The sequence below is a fragment of the Podarcis gaigeae genome (genome assembly GCF_964106915.1).
Source record: "Podarcis gaigeae genome assembly, chromosome: 3".
NCBI lineage: Eukaryota > Metazoa > Chordata > Lepidosauria > Squamata > Lacertidae > Podarcis > Podarcis gaigeae.
Window position 1 is genome coordinate 98,988,064 of NC_139680.1, and position 22,062 is coordinate 99,010,125.

At 40.9% G+C, this 22,062-nt stretch overlaps 1 protein-coding gene and 1 long non-coding RNA gene across 9 annotated transcripts in view; one reads left to right on the plus strand and one right to left on the minus strand.

Annotated features, from left to right (window-relative positions):
* The window catches only part of EML4 (EMAP like 4), a 162,987-nt gene that overhangs the window by 93,808 nt on the left and 47,117 nt on the right, over positions 1 to 22,062 (plus strand). For 2 of the 8 annotated variants that reach the window (XM_083733156.1, XM_083733157.1), the window contains exons 3-7: positions 11,360 to 11,489; positions 13,842 to 14,021; positions 18,587 to 18,715; positions 19,883 to 19,908; positions 20,605 to 20,637. In XM_083733156.1, coding sequence (XP_083589282.1) covers positions 11,360 to 11,489; positions 13,842 to 14,021; positions 18,587 to 18,715; positions 19,883 to 19,908; positions 20,605 to 20,637 — 498 coding nt within the window. The remainder of the gene's footprint in view (positions 1 to 11,359; positions 11,490 to 13,841; positions 14,022 to 18,586; positions 18,716 to 19,882; positions 19,909 to 20,604; positions 20,638 to 22,062) is intronic. The other 6 variants (XM_083733158.1, XM_083733159.1, XM_083733162.1 and 3 more) reach the window with 3 other exon arrangements.
* LOC310842180 overlaps positions 1 to 22,062 on the minus strand; it is an 80,883-nt gene that overhangs the window by 24,149 nt on the left and 34,672 nt on the right. The gene's annotated exons all lie outside the window — the stretch shown is intronic.

Below are 22,062 nucleotides of genomic sequence, written 5' to 3' on the forward strand. Positions count from 1 at the left end.
TGAACTGTTTGTCTGTTTTGGTTTTCCGTCTGCTCAGCTCTTCTGCTTGCAGAAACAGCTGTACCATAGAGACATAATTATGGCTGTGTCTACAGTTTGTCAGTTCAGATGTCAGTCATGGCAACCATACTTAAGATTCCTTTGCCATGGTTTGGCACGATGCCCAAAGGAGCAAAAAAAGAGAAGACAGGTTTTATCTCAGACTGCTTTAAAAACCAGCCATGCTATTTGGCTGATTGGAAGAAATATAATTCCTGTGGCCAGCAATGCTCATGGCAAGCCTTCAGGGGAAAAAAAGAGTTCAAGAGAGAACCGACAATTCTATTTCTATTAGATCCTTAAAAAGCAGATGGGTTGTTTTTTTTTAAAGTCCCAGTAATTTTTTTCTTCTGCAGCATCAGTGCAGCAAAAATCATTTCTGGAAGCAAGCACATTTTAATTTATCCAATGTCATTGTGAATTTTGGGTCATCTTATGTAGAAACAATATTTATTTGAAGAAAACTAGAGAAAACTGAATGGATTCAAAATTGATAATCCCTCTCCCCTCCCCCCCATTCCACTTATAAACAGAAAAGGTCAATTCAGTTATTGGTATAGATTTTACAGATTTTACAGTACTGTACCTAAACAAAATAGGGTGCAAATACTGTGACCAGGAAAGAGACTTGAAGATTCTGAAGCAGCTGTTATTACTTGCACATTATCGATGGAAACCACTTCAGCCACTGTGCATTTAAGCTGAAAATATATATTAAAAAATTGGAAGCAGAAATCTTGCAACAGAACATTAATTTGGAGGGGAGGGGAGCTTCCAGAAAACTGTCTGGCAAATCACAGAAGTTGGTCTAGGTCCAGCAGTATTTCAAAGTGATTCATGCATGATTAGCCTGTTACCCAAGTCCAGTTTGGGGAATCTTGGTGGCCTGGCCACGGTTCAAGCTACCATCGTGGCTGAGTGTATTGTCTAGAGTCTAGACCAGTCATTTACCTCATTGACTGAATATTGCAAGGGCAACAGAGGGCCCTTTAAACTCTTTGGATTGGCTGTCCAGCCCAAGGTAATTCGCAGGTACTCCATGAGTTTACATACAATGCCCACTTCTCTCTTGTCAGTCAACCAGTTGGAACATCAGTTACGGTCAATTTCACATGTACAAACGTCACATTTCTGAATGTCAGAAACTTGGTTTAAATTGCCTTTTCTCAGTCTGGTGATCTCAATATGTTTCAAGACTCTAACTCCCATCAGTCCCTGTCAGCATGGCAATGGTCAAAGGTTATAGGGATTGTAGTCCAACAACGTCTGGAGGCACCAGGTTGGTGAAGGGTGGATTTTTTCCAGCACATTGTGTTTCACTGCATCAACAGTTGCAGAGCCTTCTTCATTCTACAAGTTTTCTAAGGATGCATAAATCTGCATATGCAAACCAGAAACCTACAGTTCCCGTTTCCTTTCTTCCCTTCTATTGGTTGCCTTGAAATGGATGTGTATGCATTTTGTGAAGTACTAAACTGGAATGTCGGGACGAACAAACAAATATGGAAGGAACAAAGTGCTAAGTTCAGTTTTATTTCCTCATTCACACTGAAGGATTGTTTCATCACATGCTGAAGACTCAAAGTCTGTTTCTTTAGGGTTGATTTTTTTCAGTACTGAGTGTTGTCTTGTTTTGTTATGCTGAAATAATTTTGATTAATCTGTCTACACCCTCTGTTTGTTTAAGTACATTTTGTCTTTCGTTTCCTTCTCAAACCCCATGACTTTTCAGTTCCACCTGCATGCAGTTGACATCCAGGTCTACTGCTCTCTCTTTCACTACCCCAAATTATCCCCCTCACCCCAATTCTACATCTCTGGTTTTTCTGCTTTGTTGCTTTGTTGTTGTCTCAAACGCAATCTGTGCAGAACTGAGCTTCCCTTAGTTTCTCCCAAGCCTTCCTCTCTTGTGCGCATTCTTTATCAATTCCTTGGCATCCACTCTGTGGAACAAGCACGCAGCCTTGACTTTAGCTTTGATTGCTTTCTCTCTCTTGCTTTCATTACCCATATCCAGTCTGTTGCCAAAACGTGTAGCTTCTTCCTTTTACAGCACTGCAAAAATATGGCCCTTTTTCTCAGTCACCTCAGCAAAAACTCTGGCTTCCTAGCACCTAGACTACAGTAATCTTTTCCTTTCCTTGTTATTCTCTTTCATTGTTTCGTCTTGGTCCCTCCCCTTCTATCCAGCGCTGTCCTGCAAAAACCAGTTTGCAGAGACCTCTCTTTTTTCTTTGATCATACGACACACTGTTTTAAATGCCTTCACTGGATTTCTGTCATCTGGATCCAGCACAATCCCCCATGTCCTTGTCTTCAGAGTTCTCCATGGTCTTGACCCAAGTCTCTCAGCCCTTGCATTCCAATATATCCCTGCACCTGAGCTTCTCTCCTCCAGTTCTACCATCCTCCAGTGACTGAGGATCTCTTTCTTCCACCAAAAGGCTTCATACTTTTCTTTCTTGCTGCCTGTACGCTTGGAACTGTCTCCCAGAACACCTGTCTTGCTTTCTTCACATTTTCCACGAAGACCTAATGTGTAACTGAGCTTGCAAATAAGCCTAAGTAAGTGTAATTGAGGGGACGCAGGTGGCGCTGTGGGTTAAAGCCTCAGCGCCTAGGACTTGCCGATCGAAAGGTCGGCGGTTCGAATCCCTGCGGCGGGGTGCACTCCCGCTGCTCGGTCCCAGCGCCTGCCAACCTAGCAGTTCGAAAGCACCTCCGGGTGCAAGTAGATAAATAGGGACCGCTTACCAGCGGGAAGGTAAATGGCGTTTCCGTGTGTGGCTCTGGCTCGCCAGAGCTGCGATGTCACGCTGGCCACGTGACCCGGAAGTGTCTCCAGACAGCGCTGGCCCCTGGCCTCTTGAGTGAGATGGGCGCACAACCCCAGAGTCTGTCAAGACTGGCCCATACGGGCAGGGGTACCTTTACCTTTACCTTTAAGTGTAATTGAAATACATTGCTATCAATGTGCAGGTGACATGCATCTCTGTTACTCCTTTTCATCTATGTCAGGGAAGCGAAGTGTCTTGGAAGAGGGCAAGGAGCTGAATGAGTGCTAATAAATTGAAGCTTATTCCAGACAAAACAGGTCTCCTGGTTAGAAGAGAGGCAGATTCTGGATTTGTTTTGGGATGACTTTTAATGGATAAAACTAAGTAGCACAAGGATTTCTGTCTGTGCAATGGGACTTCCGCTCTTTGTCCAATCTCACCCCCCACCCCCTGTTCTGGGGAGGAGAGGAAGTCCTGTTTCACAGAGAGAACTCCTTTTGCTTAAACCCTTTATTTTGGATGGGGTGTTAATCCCCTTGAAAAATCAAGTTTATAATCTGGAAATGATCCTGGATTTGGGGTGCCTTTTAGTCTTCTAAATTTGCACTTAGATTAAAACCACAAGGTGATCTCTTAATAGGTATTTAAGAGCTAGTGTGTTGTAGCAATTAGAGTGTTGGAACAGGAGCTGGGAGATCATGGTTCGAATCCCCATTCATTCTTGAAATTTACTGGGGGCCTTGGACCAGTCACTACCTCTCAGCCTAACTTACCTCAAATGGTTGTTGTGAGGATAAAATAAGGAGAACTGCGTACGCCCCCTTGAGCTTCTTGGAGAAGAGGCAGGATATAAATGAAATAAACAATTTTGAACTCTGACCTTCCACAGGTGTGCTTTTTTGTAGTATTTTTTCATGAAGAAATTATTTACACATGATAGGTTCCTATATATCCCTACCAGCAGAGGTTCATGCAGGTGTGTATTATGCAGTGGGACAAACAGAGAGGCAGATCAGCAGCATCTCTTGTTCCTGCTAGGATGTTTTGCCTTCTGGAAGGTATCGGAATGTCAGTATTTCATGACTTTTCCCTTCACACTACAAAATGTTGGCACTTGCATAGTATGCCAGAAAACGACAACCTGAAAGCAGCGGAGGAGGAGGAGGAGGAGGAGGAGGAGGAGGAGGAGGAGGAGGAAGGTATACTCTGGCGCTTGTGGCTGCCAACGAGATAGATTGCACCACAGCTGGTGTCTGGGAAATGCATTAGGACCTCATAGGGTGTCAAAATATATGTAACATAAGACTGCAGGCCCGGACAGCAAAGACATGTCCACAGCACACACAATGGCACTAGTTAGAGACTGCTTGGATTAAGCCTGCATTTGAAGGGCAAGATGAAGGCTACTGCGCCCCCTCTGAAAAAGCTGCTTCCAGGCTGAAAGCCTAGCGTAATGCATCTGACCCCAGAGGAAGATAAATGGACCAGCCTCTCTTGCTGAACGTGGAGGCAAAGAGCTGAGAGTTGGCTTAGATGGAATCTCTAATGGCGAAAAATTCTTTGCACTCTGTGTGCGGAGAATAGGAGAGTATAAGAATGTGATATGTTATCTGTCTCCCACATAAGCACCGTTTCTGGAGATGCAAATGTGTGTCACAGCTGGATGGAATTGTCTTACAGGAGAAGTACAGCCAGGGTTCAGTTTACATTTGAATGAATGTACAACTTTTGTAGCGACTTTGAAACTAGATGGCTCCCCCCTTCTTTTCTTTCTTTTTTTTGAGAATTTCCTGTAATATCAGCTAGAAACAGAATCTTTACATGTTGATTTAGGGATTATGTTGACAAATAACCAAACCCTTTTTTGAGTAATGATCTATGGTACAGATTTACCCCCCTGCAAATTGCGGTTTTAAAATGAAAAGATCTCGCCCCTTCCTGTCGTTCAGTTTCCTTTCTTTATGTGCTTTAACATTGCCTTATCAGTACAAAGGCTGTACCAGAAGAAGTTTGGATTTGATATCCTGCCTTTCACTCCCCTTCAGGAGTCTCAAAGCGGTTAACATTCTCCTTTCCCTTCCTGCCCCACAACAAACACTCTGTGAGGTGAGTGGGGCTGAGAGACTTCAAAGAAGTGTGACTGGCCCAAGGTCACCCAGCAGATGCATGTGGAGGAGTGGGAAATCGAACCCGGTTCACCAAATTACGAGACTACCGCTCTTAACCACTACACCACACTGGCGAATGCTAACCAGAGTTTTCATTCTTAACCAGGGTGCGTACCCCGGTTTCAGATGAAGATAGAACTTCCTCAAAGTTTACAAGGGAAGAAACTAAGGAGTCTTGAACCTACCTCCTCACCCTTGTGGGGAACCCCTGGTTGTCTTTTGCATTGAGTTTAATTATTTTCTAAAGTCTAAACAGTCACTCAGAATTAGCATTTTGCTAACATTTAAATTGATGAGAGAGAAAGGATTTTGCACAGATTTTTGGAAACTCTCCAGTATTTTCTAAAGAATTCCGTAAAGATTGCACAGGGAGGTTTTATGCAAGCATTTCTTGATCAGACCTGTGTTGGATTTGAGAAGCTGGTTAAAGCCACTCATTGCAAATGGATCTTGCAATAGAGAATTACTGGTGGTATATTTTATTCTTAACTGCTCCTAGATGCTAGAGGTCGGTGGCCATTTAGTGGCTTCAGAGATGCTCCCAGAAGCAATGGGATGGATAGTGCCAGAGTGCTTCTCTTTGGATTTCTTTTGTAATGACATGGAGAGATAAGTGGATACCAGATGCTTTGGACACTGCCCAGGAAGTATGAAAAGCGGAAGCGCTTCTCATTCACACTTACTCACAGCTGCCGTTTCTATTTTAATGTAGAAGAGCCTACATTTGTTTCCCTTTTGAAGAAATTATTTGTGAACGTAATAAAAAAAATTCCCTTGATTATATTTTTCTGTGAGTATGAATTATGAGTAAAATGATGGACTTCTGATTAAATGTGAAAGATGCTTCAATTTTTGTTTTTAAAAATTATTCATAGGATGAGTTTTGCATTAACACACATATAGAGGCCATCAAGTTCAGATAGGGAGTTGGGGTGGGGTGATGATATGAAACAGACCAGTTAATCAACAGTTTATGTGCCTAAAAAATTGAGTGTTGTGAAGTATGTCACAAAGAAAATAACAGACCTGACAGACCCTGTCCCTACAAAACTCTCACTCTCTCAACTGACAGGATCACACCAACTATCTTAACCGTATGTCATGCACAGTGCCCCCTGATGTCTGAGTACACAGTGCAGGTATCTGTGCAAAGTCTTCTGGAATCTAGAAGGGTTCCAGATTTTGTGGACACCATCATGCATACACCTGTATATGTGAAAGCTCCCTCATTGCAGACATGCTAAATGTGTAGGCATCAGAAGGTGAGGCAAGCTAGCATTTGCTAGTAAAAGCTAGTCATTGTGGCTGATGTGTTCATGCTCTGATGGAACATGTGCTTCTTATGAACAGTGCTAATATTTTTAGTTAATCTGTGGGGTTGGTTGGACCATCAGCCGCTCATGGTAGACAGCATATCAGAAATTATGAATCATAGGCTGGAGCAGTACAGTCATACTTACTTTATGATAAAGCTGGAGAATCTTATATCCCACCCCATGCATTGAGTTTGTGCATTTGTAAACATTAATTAAGGAAAGCAAACAAGTACATTTTACACCCCCGAATATACTTTTGGTGTAGCAGTTTTTCATTAAGGAATGCATTGGCGCTAAAGAATTATTAAAGTATAGTAATAGCCATATTTATAACATATGTTACGTATCAGGGCAGTTGGGGATTTGGATGGCAGATTTGTAGCAAAGTGGAAGCTTTAGGGTATGAAAAGTGAGGTTTGGTTTTTAATAAAGTCATTTAGTGCATAGCCACGAGGTACTGACAGCTTTATTTCCCTTTTCTTGCCTCACCCTTATTATGTATGACCACCAGGTTCCCTTAATCTCTGTCAGTTCTATCCCGACTCTTCTTGATCTTTCTTCCAGTCCTGTGGCATTGAGCTGTCTTAAAGCTTCCAAGGGTTCTCATAGTAGCTTTCTAACGTACCCTGTAGTCCTCCTGTCTGTAATTTTTCTGTGTATCTAAAAATGCATATTCACCGTTGTTCTCTAATGGCAACCAGTTCTGCCCATAACAGAACTGCAAGTTCTTCTCTGGGTGCAAACATTCTCAAGTTGTTCTAGAGTGAAGATTGTAAGATTCAGGTCGGTTCAGACTGTGAAAAACAAACAAACAAACATATTTTTTATCTCTTTGCAAAAAGGGTTGTGGAAAAAGAACGTTTTGTTACTTTATTATTTTTATTGTTCATTCCTTACGGTTGTATTCATTTCATGATAAATTCCATTTGTCTTCAATGTTCCTTTTTGATGCTTTTCTTTGTACTTAATTTCAGGGGGAGTATAAGAGGCAACTAATGATGTCTGTTATTTTTGGTGCTTTTCATTTACTGACATGGAACGTTTCAGATCTCCTTACCTTCCAAAGCATCAAATGTGCCAAATTTCAAACCGGCAGAGTAGGGAGAAGATCTCTCTTTTCTTACGGATAATTAAAAATGCCATTGCAGGCACAGTGTTAACTCTTTTCTAAACTGAGAGGGGAAATGGGGCAGGTAGGGAAAAGCACATTGTGGAATAGATTTTAAGAGCTTAAAGGAACTATAAGGTAATTGAGAAGCTGGAATTTTTGTGAGGACAAAGGCAAAGCCCAGAGGAACCCACAAATGTTCTGTTTCCCAAAGAGCAATGTTCATGCATTCTTGCAACAAAATTGGCCTTAATCTTTCTTTAGCCATTTCTGTTCTCTGATTATGTGCCTGTAGGAGCAACATAAAAGGTTTAAAGAGGGCTTTGTCTAAATCTATGTTATCTTTCATTCACACACACATACTTGACAGGTTTTTAATGAAAGGGGTCTCTCAAGCTTGGCAGATATTATTCTATGAAAATTATCAGAATGGAGATGGAATCCATTATCTGTGGAAGACATTTTCACTACTTTGATCTCCAGCAGTTTGGCTCTAATCCTCATTGCCCAAACACAGGATCTCATTTTACATTCAGCTTGCATCTGGCTCCTGTCCTGAGCCAAAAGATAACACCGAGAGCTAGTCTAGCTGTAATGGTTCGTTCTGGTTTGGCAATTTACATGCAGCATAAAATCAGATGGTTGTATGTATAGTAAGTGCAAAAATGTTACTGCATTAGGGCTGTTTGAGATAACTAAGTTCCATATTGACTTTCATAAACACCCCCTGCAGTGGTTACACAAGCTGGATTGCTCAGTTGTTTTTAGAGCATGGTGAAGGTTGCAGGTTTGATCCTCTTAAGGAACAGCTACAATATTCCTGCATTGCAGGGACTAGAGGGTCCTTAGCGTCCCTTCCAACACTTATGATTCTATGATACATGCACATGGTCATTAGTAGTGACTAATGCAAATGGAAAGCATCACCAAGGCATTGTAAGATTGATGTTATGTAACATATCTTATTTCTCTGTATAAATGCTACTGACACTCAGCAGAGTTTAGCCAGGTTTATAGCACCTTCTTACCTGAAAATCCCCTTTAGAATAATGACTTGGATCTCAGCATCCTTGGATCATGCTTCTCATCTTGGAACGGGGCTTCCCCACCTTCCATCCAGAGTCTGTTGGATCAAGCCCAATGGCTCATCTATTTCAGCATCCTGTTCTCATAGTGGTCATCCAGATGCCTACAAGTAGAACTTGAGTGGAAGATCACTGTCCTTTCTGTAGTTTCCAGCAACTCCGACCATGAAGATGGAGCATAGTCATTGTGGCTAGAAGCCATTGTGATAGCCTTAATCCCCCGTGAATTTGTCCAACTTTCTTGATGGTCCTGTTGTGCGCCTTCCTGGAAACCTTTGGGTGAAGGGCCATCTAGAAATATAAACAAATACAGTGGTACCCTGGGTTACATACGCTTCAGGTTACATACGCTTCAGGTTACAGACTCCGCTAACCCATAAATAGTGCTTCAGGTTAAGAACTTTGCTTCAGGATGAGAACAGAAATCGTGCTCCGGCAGCGCGGCAGCAGCAGGAGGCCCCATTAGCTAAAGTGGTACTTCAGGTTAAGAACAGTTTCAGGTTAAGTACGGACCTCCGGAACGAATTAAGTACTTAACCCGAGGTACCACTGTATTTGCAAACAAATCACACAACGCTACCTTTTATGCATCCAGTAAGTAAAATCTATCACCCAGGACAATTTGTTCTGTTGAACGTCATTGCAACACAAATTTAGCCCTTTTCAGGTAATTCAGTGTGACCAAGTGAGGGGGAAATTGATGTGGGAGGCAGGGAGCGCGTGTACCAGCCCTTCCCCCTCCTAAAATTATAATGCCTACTGGTCTCTCCCACTCCATTCCCATCTCTCACGTATTTAACATAAAGGTCAGATGGGGGATTGTAAGCATGTTTAGCTGATCAACCTTAGAAGCCTCTCCCCAATCAGGAAGCCTTTATTCTTCAGTTTATATGGATGCTAGTGATTTTAGGATAAATGAAAGGGGAAAACATTGACATCTTCCCCCACCCCAGTTCTTTCCTTTCATCAAAGCAAATTTTATTCCTCTTGAACATCTGATAAATGCCTGTTTCGGTTCTGAATTTATATATTTCCTGTGAAATTTGAAAGCATGTTTTTTTCTTTCTTTCTTTCTATCTGACAGGAAATTTAGAGCTGTGGTAGTTGTGTCCCTCCCATTCACAACTCCATAGAACTGGCAGCCTCTGAGGTATTGATCTATTATGGTAATGCAGAATGGAAGGGAGTTCACCTACAGTTCAAGGGCGAATGAAGCGTCTCAGATATAGTTTCTGCCTTTCTGATCCCTGGGAAGGATCTCAGAAATAGTTTCGTTAATAGTACTCGATGGCACCCAGCCAAAATTTCCTCAGGTTGCTGCGTGTAAAAGGAAGTTGCTTTCGCTCTGAAGTGGCGAGGGCAATTCCTGTTCTCATTGAGCAATGTCTGAGCCCAAGTGACTAATGTTCCATCAGAGCTGTTAAATTATTTTCATAATGTTCCATGTGCAGTGGTAACATTTAGACATTTAAAGAATATCATCATTCTGGCATTCTCATCATGGTGTCTGTGGGCATCACAATGCCCACAGACACCCCCTTGGCACCCGCCCAAGGCCCCTGGTCCTTCCCAGTTTTTAAATGGTTTTCTGAATTTCCAGTTCAGGGAGGGGGAGTTGCCTCCTTTTTCGTGTGTCTTTGTGTAGCTGCTCTGCCTGTTGGGGAGCTCTCTTTAAAACTTTCTTCTGTGAAATTTATGGTGCCCACAGCAGTTTGTTAGATTGCCAAATGTGCCACCAGACTCAGAAAGTTTGGGGACCCCCTACTAAATATAAATATATTAGATATCGTCGCCATCTCCTTATAGAACAGACAGGGCAGTACGAGCTATTAGTGCACATTCTTACGTATTCATTGTCATCAGACCATATTGAGTAAATAAATGTAATGGCGAGCTGTCATGATCAGGTGTGCAGTGGGAAAATATTGCTGTGGACAGTAGTTCATCTTATTAAACTGAAGCAGTATGTTAATGATGGTGGTCATGAAATAAGAGCCATCTGGTGGTCAAAACCCATGGAGGGTTTTGAAGAATAAGTTGCAAGGCCAAGTTATCAGAAAAGAGAGGAAAAATGACAAAGACCTGGAATCTTTTCTGTAGATGACAATGTACTCTGTCTTCCATGGAGTCACAGTGCTGGGCAAGATGCATTTTAGTCTGACTTTGTGTGTGTGTGTGTGTGTGTGTGTGTGTGTGTGTGTGTAAATATATTTGTATTCCTAGACTTCACTTTAATTGTAATCTTGCTCTCTGATCTAGAGTATGGGGGGATCCTTTAAAAATAATAACCCAAAACAATCAAATGACATCTGGCAACCTGATGGTATTTGGTTTATTTTTATTTCTAATGATAGTCTTTGAAGTTAAAAGAAAGAAACTTTAAAGTTAAATTTTCCATTTCAGTATTTTATACAAAAACAAATGCACTCCAAGTTCTGGTCAGCAAGTTACTTGTTTTGTTAACTGTGCATATATAGAGTTTTGATTATTAGTTTCTACAGTATTCACAACCTTTGCAGAATAGGACAATGTTGAAAGCTTGGGTGGGTGGAAAAGTGATATTTATTTTGTGTGAAGGAAAAATGCTTCCTGTATAAAAGGGGGGGGGGGGAGCAAGTTATAACTGTTTTTCCAAATGGTGGTTTATTGATTTTTAAGGATATCAAAGGGCTGTTTTGCTTGGATTCTGCTCAAGTACCGTTGTTGACTGACAAGCCGGCCACACATATACCAGATGTGCAGCCTTTTTATCTTCACTGTTGTTCTATCAAAGCCAATCTCAAATGTGATAAATCTCAATTTGAATGTCAGTGGGGGATGTTTTTGAAGGCTGTCACGAATTACCTTCTCATTGTGTTTCTCGTAGGTCAGCCGGGCCTCCGTGAAGCTATCTCCCTGTCCTGCATCACTAATGGAAGTGCAGGAAGCAGAAAAGCTAGCCATAGCCCTTCAATACCAATAGCTCGAAAAGAAACACTTTCGTCTGCTGCTAAAAGGTATACCTCGTCCTTGAAACAATAAATACATAAACTTGAGAAATGTGGAACACAAGTCAGAGTGTACTCAGTTCACAGAGCAGAGTTCAAATCCCTATCCATCCAGGAACCTCACTTGTGAATAATTCGCAATAATTTATATGCTGCTTGATTGTAATAAAAGCCTCAAAGCAGTTTACAAAAAGAACAAAACTATAAAATTAACCATTGAAAAAAAGCAATTTATAACATTCCAAAAATAAATAAAATCACTGATAAAATTAAAGCACATCTCTACATTCTACAGGCACCCCCCCCCCCAAAAAAGGAGCCTGACTGATGTCAGTAGTCAGCACGGATATTATTACTGTTATTGTTACTACTACTATTACAAGTATTACTACTATTATTAGAAATTTTTAAAAATGGCTGGCTGTATCACTTTGTAGCCTATTCTGCCTTCATTCTCCCTTTGTTTTGCCTCCGTTTTACCTGCTTCCTGATTTAGGGCCAATTATTTCCATTTTTGTCTATAGAAAGCCCAAGGCATAAAAAGAGATAGGGAGGACAGAAGTTGAAGTTAACTACTTTTCTTAACCATTTGCCTGATGGCCAGAAGCTAACAAAAACATGTTTGTGTGGTATTCTGATATATTTATAGGTCCTGGGTATTCTGGGCTTATTTATTTATTTTAAAGCTTTCTGTTTGTTGCATTTGAAAATCTCAGGGTTTTTCCTAGTAAAGACACAAAGCTGAAGCAGTTTCTCTGAAGGTCTGTGTCATATATCTGCCATGTGCCCATTTGCATGATGATGATTGTGTTGATGTCTGCATTGTTTGTGGTTTAAATACAGCCTGTCCCTTAATCCCTTCTGCCTTTGACCTACAGGAATGGCCTGTGTTGTTGTATGTGCAAATAAGTCCAAATTGCTGTTCTTTGAAATTTCATTGCTCTATCCATGGTGGAATAAGATAGTTTCGCAGTATAGCAGAGATGAGGAACCTGTGGCCTTCCAGAATGGCCAGTGATCGAGGAAGATGGGATTTGTAGTCCAATGACATCACGAGGATCAGTTTTCCCATCTCTGCCCCAGGAGTTAATGATCTTAGCTCATGCATGCTGAATCTAATATTCCCCATCAAGTATGATATATGGCATATTAGTAGAAATGCTGCTTAAATCATCAATATTTGCAACATATTTTAATAGCAAGCAGAACATCAGTGATTCCTTTTGAAGTCTAGCTGTCACTTCCAAACGAGTCTTGATTCAGGATGTAACTACCCTGGAAGAGACAAAAAAGAAAGAAAGACAATATTTGATTCACTGTAGGATAACTGGCATGATGACTGTCACAATACCAGCAAGCAAGAGCTGCCAGTACATCTGTCATAATAATAAACTTCAAAGTTGTTTTCTCTAGTGGTAAGACATTTCCTACAGTTTGTTTTTCCATACAATATTGCTTTGTCAGAGATCCTGGAAAAAGTTGAAAGTTAATTGCAGCAGTGGTTTACCCCCCCCCCCTTCTTAACTTTATTTTTCAAAAATGTAAACTATACTTGCATCCAACAATATTGCTTATGCCGATGGAAGGTATTTTGGTCCAATGGGGTCTTCCATCAGAAGAATGGGGAGGGACATTTATTTATTTATTTATTTATTTTTTACCAATCCCTCCTCAGCTTGCAGCTTTCCATAGACTTCCAAAATCTGCTGCAGATGATTCAGGTATCCTGTGGGAACAGCTAAGGAAATAGCATGGGGGCTGTAGGGGCAGAAATCTCCTCCTCACTGTTCTGCTGATGGATGATCCCTGTTGGATCAAAGAGCCTTCCATCAGCAGAAAGGAAACCATTGGATTCAACCCTTCAAAAAATTCATAAGGAAAAGAAATATGCATGATAAATTTGGGGTTGCATTTATTTCTTAAGCAATGAGACCAAAGCTCTAGTTTATTCTTCAGAACACTAAACGTGCATCTACAGAAGGTGAAGACATATAATTTTGATGATTTAGAAATATATTAGACATGAAAACTACTCTGTTGCAACTGCTTGCTTTTTGCAAAATAATAATAATAATATGGGAACACCAATACAGCACATAACAACCTGAGTTTCAGATGATTTATGTAATCTAAAATAGAGCCACTTTTTATGTTTGGTAGATAAATAAAAGATCTTAAAGCAAGCTGTTTATGAAGAAAATGAATTCCATATTTTATTTCTGTAGCCGTTAACCTGACATATTATTTCTTTTGCACAAATGTTTTCATTGTGTTGGGTTTTTTCCCCCCTTTCGCTTTTCTCCATTTTGCGTTCATTTTAAAAATACAATCTTTACCTCTTTCTTATACTTTGTTTTTCAGTGGTACAGAAAAAAGGAAGGAAAAACTTCACGGACAAACAGAGAAAAAAGAGGACTCTCATTCTAATGATCAAAACCCACAAACTCAAGCATCACCTTCACCTTCTCCCCAGCCCTCTGCACAGACTCTCCCAACACACAGGCAGACCCCAGAAGTCAAGAGCTCTGCTCCAGGCAAAAGGTTTCCTAAGTACCCAAGTACACAGCTAGGAAGTGGTTGCAACGATACTAACATTGCGCTTTGCTCCCAATTAAAAGCATGCCTATGTCTTTTATAAAACCATTTTCCAAAAGATTAGCATAACGGGTTGGTTTGCACATGGTGCTAAGCCATGCTTTTAGTGGCACAGCATATGTGTGAGCTGGAAGAAGTTTTAGGAGAATCACAGACTCACATGTTGTCTCTCTGACAATGACGCTCCCCAGCTCCAATCCCTAGGAAATGGACTACTTCAGAGTTTAGGTTCACTTTTCATGAATCCTGGCTTGTTGGAACCAGGGGTCCTGGTTTATGACAAGCTCTGGTCAGTTTCAAAACAGCTTAGCTGCACACTGTGACTTTATGAAGGTGGCTTTTGATGAAGCACAATCCCTGGTTCATGTCTAATGGCTAGGGAGGTTTTGTGGAAAATAACACTTGAACCCGAGCCAAAAGGGGGGCAGAAATGAGCCCATGGAGCAGGCCCATTCCAGGCCATGAGCATAACTCAAAGCCATGGTTTAAAGTGACATGTGAACCAAATGAGGATAGATATTCCCTTTCCTCTTTTCAAAGGAATGATATTCCACTGTTTGCCAGAGAGTAGCTGTCCCCCACAAGTCCACTTCTGAGCCCCAACCCCAGGGCTTTATACTACAGTAAAGCATCTGGCATGAAAGGGGAAATTCGTGTGAGAGTGATGGGGCTGACCCAATCAGCCCTGCTGAGCATGGACTCCCTATTCTCAGTGGCATTTGGCCACTCAACTGAATTCTTGATTTAATGGGGAGGTAGAGGGCAAGAGCTGGCACATCATGGTGCAGACATACTGACCGAGCCCATCCAGAGCTCCCGCTGGTACATAGGCATCATGCCTGCCCTGCTGCTGCCTCGCCCCTCTGCATCCTAGTAAGAAGCCGCAATGCAGTCCCACCAGCCACTGCTGCCACCTACTCTGACTGTGTCAGCCTCTACCCAACCACCCTTGATACAACTGATTTTCTTGTAAACGCGGTAGAGACACTTTCAGTTTAATGAGCTCGAGCCCAGCATTCACGTCTATGACCATAACAGAAATCCTCAAAGATTACATTTGAATCTAAATGCGTTCCATAGTTTCTGTAAACATATCTAACTAATACTTTGTGCTGCCTGTGCGTGATGGCATACTAATAGCTCTCGGGTCTGCTTGGTATAGTTTGCAAACTTTAATTTTGGCTCCTTGTTTCTCAAACAGCTGTTCAGTCTGTTGCTTTGCCTTCTTTGTCAGTCTCTGCATGGGTGCACAGTGGCCCCTTCCTCTGTTCACCAAAATATCCAGTTCTTTACACCTAGATTAACTGTATGCCTCCTTCTGGCAACTCAGGCAACCAAGCCGGTGCCCAACATATTGCTCTGCTTTCCTTTGGACCACACTAGTGAGGCTGAGAAGGGGGATCTTGTGATCTGGGCAACCCAGGAGCTCCATGCACACTGTCCAGGCTTGCGCCCTGGAAAACTCCCTTGCATCTCAAGCAATTACATTAAGTTTTAGGCTGCAATCCATCGAGGTAATTAATATAAATATCACACATAAACACCTGCCATAAACCAGAAAATAGAACAAAGACCATTCATGAATTGAGCAACAGCCCTGCCTGTAACAAAACCACCCACGATCTTTCTGCGTGTGTGTAAATCAGCCCTTAAGTGCTGCATCAGGGTGGTACTGTATGCTATTGCACACTGCTAAACCGAGCAGCATGAGAAAGTGAGTTCATGGCTGGATGATGTGTGCATTAGGACCTCTGCACAGGACTGTTCAATGGACAGATGGGATATAAATTCCTGTCTGAAGTCTCTGCCAGTACCTGCACCATTCCCCACACAGTGCTGGGAGAACGGGGACAATGCAGAGGCACCGCTAGACCAGTGCACTGGGCTTTTGTTATCCCCTTTTCATCAGTTTACAAATTCAGATGTTGCTTGCTGCTGTACACGGGTAGTTTCTTACACCAGCCGGGTCAGACTGCCCAGTCTAGTATATGGTTCTCCAGGCAGAGGTCCTTCAGAGTCTTAGACAGAAGTCTTTCTCATCACCTGCTACCAGACTCTTTTGGCTGGAGATATCAGGGATTGAACCCGAGATTTTCTGCTGGCAGAGCATGTGATCTATCGCTGAGCAGTGGGTTCTCAGTAAGGTTAGGGCAGAGCGCAGAAACAACAAACAGCACCCCCGGTGCACTTGTAGTTCTGGGGCACAGACCTCTCTGGAAGAGAACAATAAAGCTGGGGGAAAATGAACTGCTATGTCCTTGGAATAAAAATTCTCAGTGCTTCTGAGCAATAACTATATAAACTGAATATAAACAGAAACAGACTGTACAACCTGAAAAAAAGACAATGCATGTACTTTTCTAAACCAAGAAAAACTTTAACAAAAAAATATACATAAAAGATAAAAAAGAAACAATAATCCTCTCGCAACTGAAAGTAGCAGTTGGAACGGTCTCCGAAATTATTCAAATACAGTGGTTGTTGTTATTCTATCTTGCCATTCTTTTTCAAGATAGAGAAACCCCATAGCAGGTCACGACTATTAAACCTTACCTTCAAAATATATCAAATTTTAGTGCCCTAAAATAACTCCAAAATTGGATAATTGAATCCAGTTCGGCTGGATAATTAAATCAAATACCAGCTGCCTGACCATCTCCTTAGTTGCTATGTACACACCATAAATTTAAAGCACACAATTTTCCTGCCAAAGGATCCTGGAAACTGTAGTTCATTAAAGGTGCTGGGAATTGCAGCTCTGAGAGGAGCAAATTGAGTTCCCAAGATTATGTGAGGGAATAAGTGTGCTTTAAGTGTATGGTGTGTATACGACCAGTATTGTCTCATAGGCTCTCAGGGGCCTTAAGCAAAGCTACCCAGTCTTGTTAATTAAAGATGCCGGCCATTGGAATCTGGGACCTTCCAAACACAAAGGAATATGGTCCATTACTGAGAGCAGTGCCAGATAAATAACCCTTAAAATCTCTTGCTAAAATCAGACTTAAATGCTTTACACAGAACAACCAACCACATCAGCAGTTAAGAGTTGTCGAAAAACATACAATAAGAGTTACATGAATTAAAGCAGAAATTCTAAAATTCATTTAACTTGGTGGAAGGTGCTTCAAGATCAAGGGGGGAAATAACTTTAACTTTCCCTTAACAAAGGATTTCAAGAAGATGGTTGCTTAAGTCATACTTCCAAAAGGGGGAGTGGGGAGAGATTCCAGAAATTCTTACTTCAAAGTTAATTCAATTATTATAAACTTTCCTACACTGCTTGGCTCCTAAGACACATAAGCAGAATTCCTCTCACTCTATTGGTCTTTACTGCCCCATGCTTCTCATTGCATCATTCTGCATTCCTTGAAAAGCCCATGTTGAAGGTCTGAGACCCCCAGCAGCGTGAGATGGGGCCCTGCAGGCTTCAGCATAAAGAGGGTATCTTGCGTGAGTGGAAATGTCTGCTTATGCCAGAGAACTGAAGCCTTTGTATACCTGTGACTCTTTCTGCATATGCTGGGACGCTGCAGCCACATATCATTTCCCAGCACCTGGACACATAGCAAAGTAGATAAACTTGTAATTGCCACACATCCGGCTTGTGTGTTTTTCCTCTAAATGGCAATGCTTCCTGCGTAGGAAAAGCATAGTGTTTGATATGGCCCCAACTAATGCATGTTTAAGTCTTTCATAAACTCTTTCTCTGTTATCTTGCACAAACTGAAAGTGGACTTTGGTCTGTTCTCCTGTCTGGCATTTGGCTGTACGAAGGCATTTGTTCTTGGGTTTAGCATACAGTATTAATCTGCCAAAGCAAAAAGAAATGTCTGTGTGCACTTTCCCCCCCCTAATGTTTGACTTCCTAACTTTTTTGTCACTTTCCCCCCTTTTTAGCTTCTGAAGGTCTTGCAGAAATAAACTTGCCGTTGGTAGCTTTCGCATACCATCCTTCCGGAAATTGTTTTAACTGGATAAGTTGCTAGGCTGTCTATTGGGCAACTGTGGAATTGTGATGTGAACTAGCATCTGCCCCTATAACTGTCCTGAATCTAAAACCAAACCAAATTAGAAGCATGCTTTTAGCAAATCTGCATTTGCAGAGTTTTGAATTGCAGATGGTGCATTGGATGATCAGACTACTCATCCATGAAAGCCTTTGTTACATTTAGCATGAATAATAATAATAATAATAATAATAATGCAGATTGCAAAGTATGAGAAAGCATAGCGCGTAATTTTTAAAAAGGGCATTTACATTGCACTTGACAGTGTTCCAACATTATACTGATGAGGTTTAAAGTTGCCCTTTTGACGGTTTTCAAACATCCATTTAGATCGCTTTCTCTTATCCTTATTTCTGGGGTCTTCTGGATTTGCTTGAAGGATGTCCTGGCCTGGCCTCACTTTCATCTGCTGCTGCTTGATCTGCTGTATTTCCAGTACGAATTGTTACATGGCATCATTCACTCCTGCTTTAACATCGGACATAAAATGTGCTTGTTTTCTAGTGTAAAGAGATCATCAACACTTGAAAAATCACACAGCGCATGGGAAAGTTCAGAAGAGAGTCGTAATAAACTAATGAGGGCAACCTCTGCCTCAAAATTGATATCAAAAAGTGGCAAGAATGCAGACAAGTAAGTGCTTGATTCAGTGCCAAATATTTTCTCCTGAGTTAACGCTAAAGCTCTATAAAATGTGTATTAGATCATTGTGTGGTCCTTCACCCTGATTTATAACTCCTTTTGTGCTTCGATACACAACTGATGCTCCTGAACACTAGAATTTCCCCCTTTTCCAGTTTGTGTGTTACATTGAATGAGTATACAATCAGAGTATACAAACCCTGTGTGCACGTATAGTTAAGCTGTACACTTATAAAGTTACTCACATGTAGCATTCAGTGAGTGCACAATCTGTACACAAGCGTTTGAGCTTGTACCCAGTGGTTTGAGCTGCATACTGTTTCACTCAAAAAACTTGTGCATATGTAGAGGCAGCTTGCACCAGTGTTCAGTGCAATGTATGAACAAAGCTCAAACAATGCAGCTCTATCTGTTGGGTGAAGCTCTGCATGCGTTGCAGCCTTCCACAAAAAATTAATAAATAAATAAATAATTGGAACCGAGTACTCCCCCCTCTTTAAATACTTGGCTTGGAATAATCAGCTCTTTATTGGATTAGTATTGCTTAACTGGATATTTTAGCCTGAATTCCACAACACACCAGGTTACTTTAAGAAGAGAAATTTATTTAATTAGAGCTTTTAGATGTGTTATGTAATTGTAAAATGCCATTTTTAAAAAATGTGTTTTATTCACCTCTCAGATAAATGGTGACTATGTAATTTTATTCACTATAGTTAGGTGTCTGTTCAAAAGATTTCTTTCCCAACATAGTTTCATAACGTCTAGGCCAGGCATGTACAAAGTCCATTTTAGGAGCCTAATCAGGCCCACCGGGCAGTTTAATCTGGCCCCCGTGGCAGTTTAAAAAAATAAAAATAAAATAAGGGCAACAACTTTACAACTTTGGTTGGCCCTCACACATGTCCACTTCATCAAATCTGGCCCTCTTTGGAAAAAGTTTGGGCACCCTTGACTAGGCACTCAAACTAACATTTAATAACACCTTTCCTTTTCAAGTTAATGTTTACCTATCATCTATCTATCATCTATCTATTAGCTATCATCTATCTATCTATCTATCTATCTATCTATCTATCTATCTATCTATCTATCTATATCTATCTATCATCTATCTAAATATATATATATTAATTGAACCTGCATTTCTCTCCCTAGACACAAAGATGTCATCGTCAGCCAAGGTAATTGGAAACATTTGTTTTTCAGTAGACCTTTACTCAAGGTCAGCTTGTTGCTTCTGCTAAGACTGATAACAGAAATCGCGTGGCGGCAGTGGGAGGGCCCCATTAGCTAAAGTGGTACCTCAGGTTAAGAACAGTTTCAGGTTAAGAATGGACCTCCAGAACGAATTAAGTTCTTAACCCGAGGTACCACTGTATACACTGCATCCAACAGCATTTTCTATTGACTCCAGACCTATAAAGATGAAAAGAGTATCCGTGTCTCCGAGAAACTTTGCATGCATGAAGCTCCACCTGCTTATAAGTGGTTTCCCATTTAAGCTGCTCCACATTCACATTCCTTTGTGGGTTTGTATCTGCTGCCTTTATGCTTATAAACCAGCGAGGCTTCTCACATGTCCAAACACTCTGAAGAGCGCACATAATTCACACAAGGCTCTGGATCAGAGCGAGAAACTCCCAAGCGCTCTTGAAATTGGCTTGGTCTCAGCAAAGAGGATTCTGCCTCTTGTGAATGTTGTATGCTATTCATTAAAAAAAACAAAACCCAAAAAACAGGAAAATCTACAATGCGTATATGATGTGCTATATCTGTTTCCCATGTGCATTTTAAAAATACTAGATTGGGTTTGAATGGTAGACTTCACCCAAGGCAGGAGACACCTGTAAGCTGTTTTATTTCTGTCCCATAACCAGCAAAAATGTCAACTCGAGAAAAGAACAGCCAAGGTAAGGATTAAAATTATGCAAGCTGGTTGCTTTCCTAGTTAAATGCTTTTTTTGATCTTTTATTTGGCTTTTTAGTCTCCCAAAGCACATGGGTTCAACCTATTCAATTTCAATAGAAACCTATTCCTGTATTTTTTACCTAAATAATGCAATATTGTAATTAAGAAGCATCATATCCCTCCCCGCAACCCACACCCTCAAAATCTGAAATGTTAATTGATATATGCTTAATTTCCTCTTTCCGAGAATGGACATGATATACATGTACATTAAACATTATCCAGGCAATTGTCTTCTAACAGTATCCTGAAATGCCAACTAAAAGATCCTTTTTGCCCTCAGTATTCTGGGTTACAAATTGTGTACTATGCAATCAAATAACAGAAAATATCCTCCTATGGTAACAATTAAAAAAAAAAATTAAAGTTTGTTTCTGTCAGTAAATTCTGTCTGGCTGCTGCTGGCTTGTTGAAAGAGAGAGAAAAAAACAGTGTATGTATCGTTACTGTCTGCTAAGAATATTATTCCTGATTGAGAATGACTGGCTTTGATCTGCAAATGTCACTGAAGCATGAAGCTTGAAACCTGGAGCATGTTGGCTCATGTGCATGTCATATAGAGCATAGCCATTGCATTTAAAAAAAACCACACACACAAATTCTATTCTTTATGCTTTCCACAAATCTGTAGTCTGCACAATTCCCTGCTGGAAGAAATCTGGGGGTTCCTTTCCCTGTACTTGGATCATTTGCTTGCCTTGTAGCAGCTATCTGTTCTGTTCCGCAAATGTGTCATTTGTTTGCTTCTGCACTGTATGTAGATTATTATATATAGGGTATATGATATGTAGGAGAGCATAGACCTTAATGAGCTTGTGGGTTTCCCTATCCCTAGAACTCAGGACCATGTTTGGGTCCAATCTTACTGACTTACTCATTTGAACAAACAAACCAAAATTCAAAATGGGGATAATGGAGTACAAAATAGGTCTGAGCAGGTCTGATGGGTCTGTTTCTGTTAGATCTTGCTTTTTCAGTCTTGTATTACTTAACCGTGTGCTTAATATCTTAATTAATGTTGTTGATTAGCTGGTTTGGATGCAGACATGAATAGCAGTTCAACGCAAGGTGTCTCATCTGATTTTCTTACGTAATGACTGATACATTTCAAACGGCAAGATGTTGAGAAGGAAAAAAGTGTGATTAGTTGTGAAACTGAAAGGCTATGACTTTTGGTAATTGACATATTATGCCTGTTGGAGCTTTTTCCGGTAGCCTTACGACTTTATAATGCCCTTCAGGCATTTTCCTAATCTTGCTGGTATAGTTGAGAAATCATATTGGACGAAGCTGTAAATTCTCATTCCATTGTGAAACCCAGCTTTGGAGCTCTGAATGTCGTGTGTGGAGGTTAACTACCAGCCTT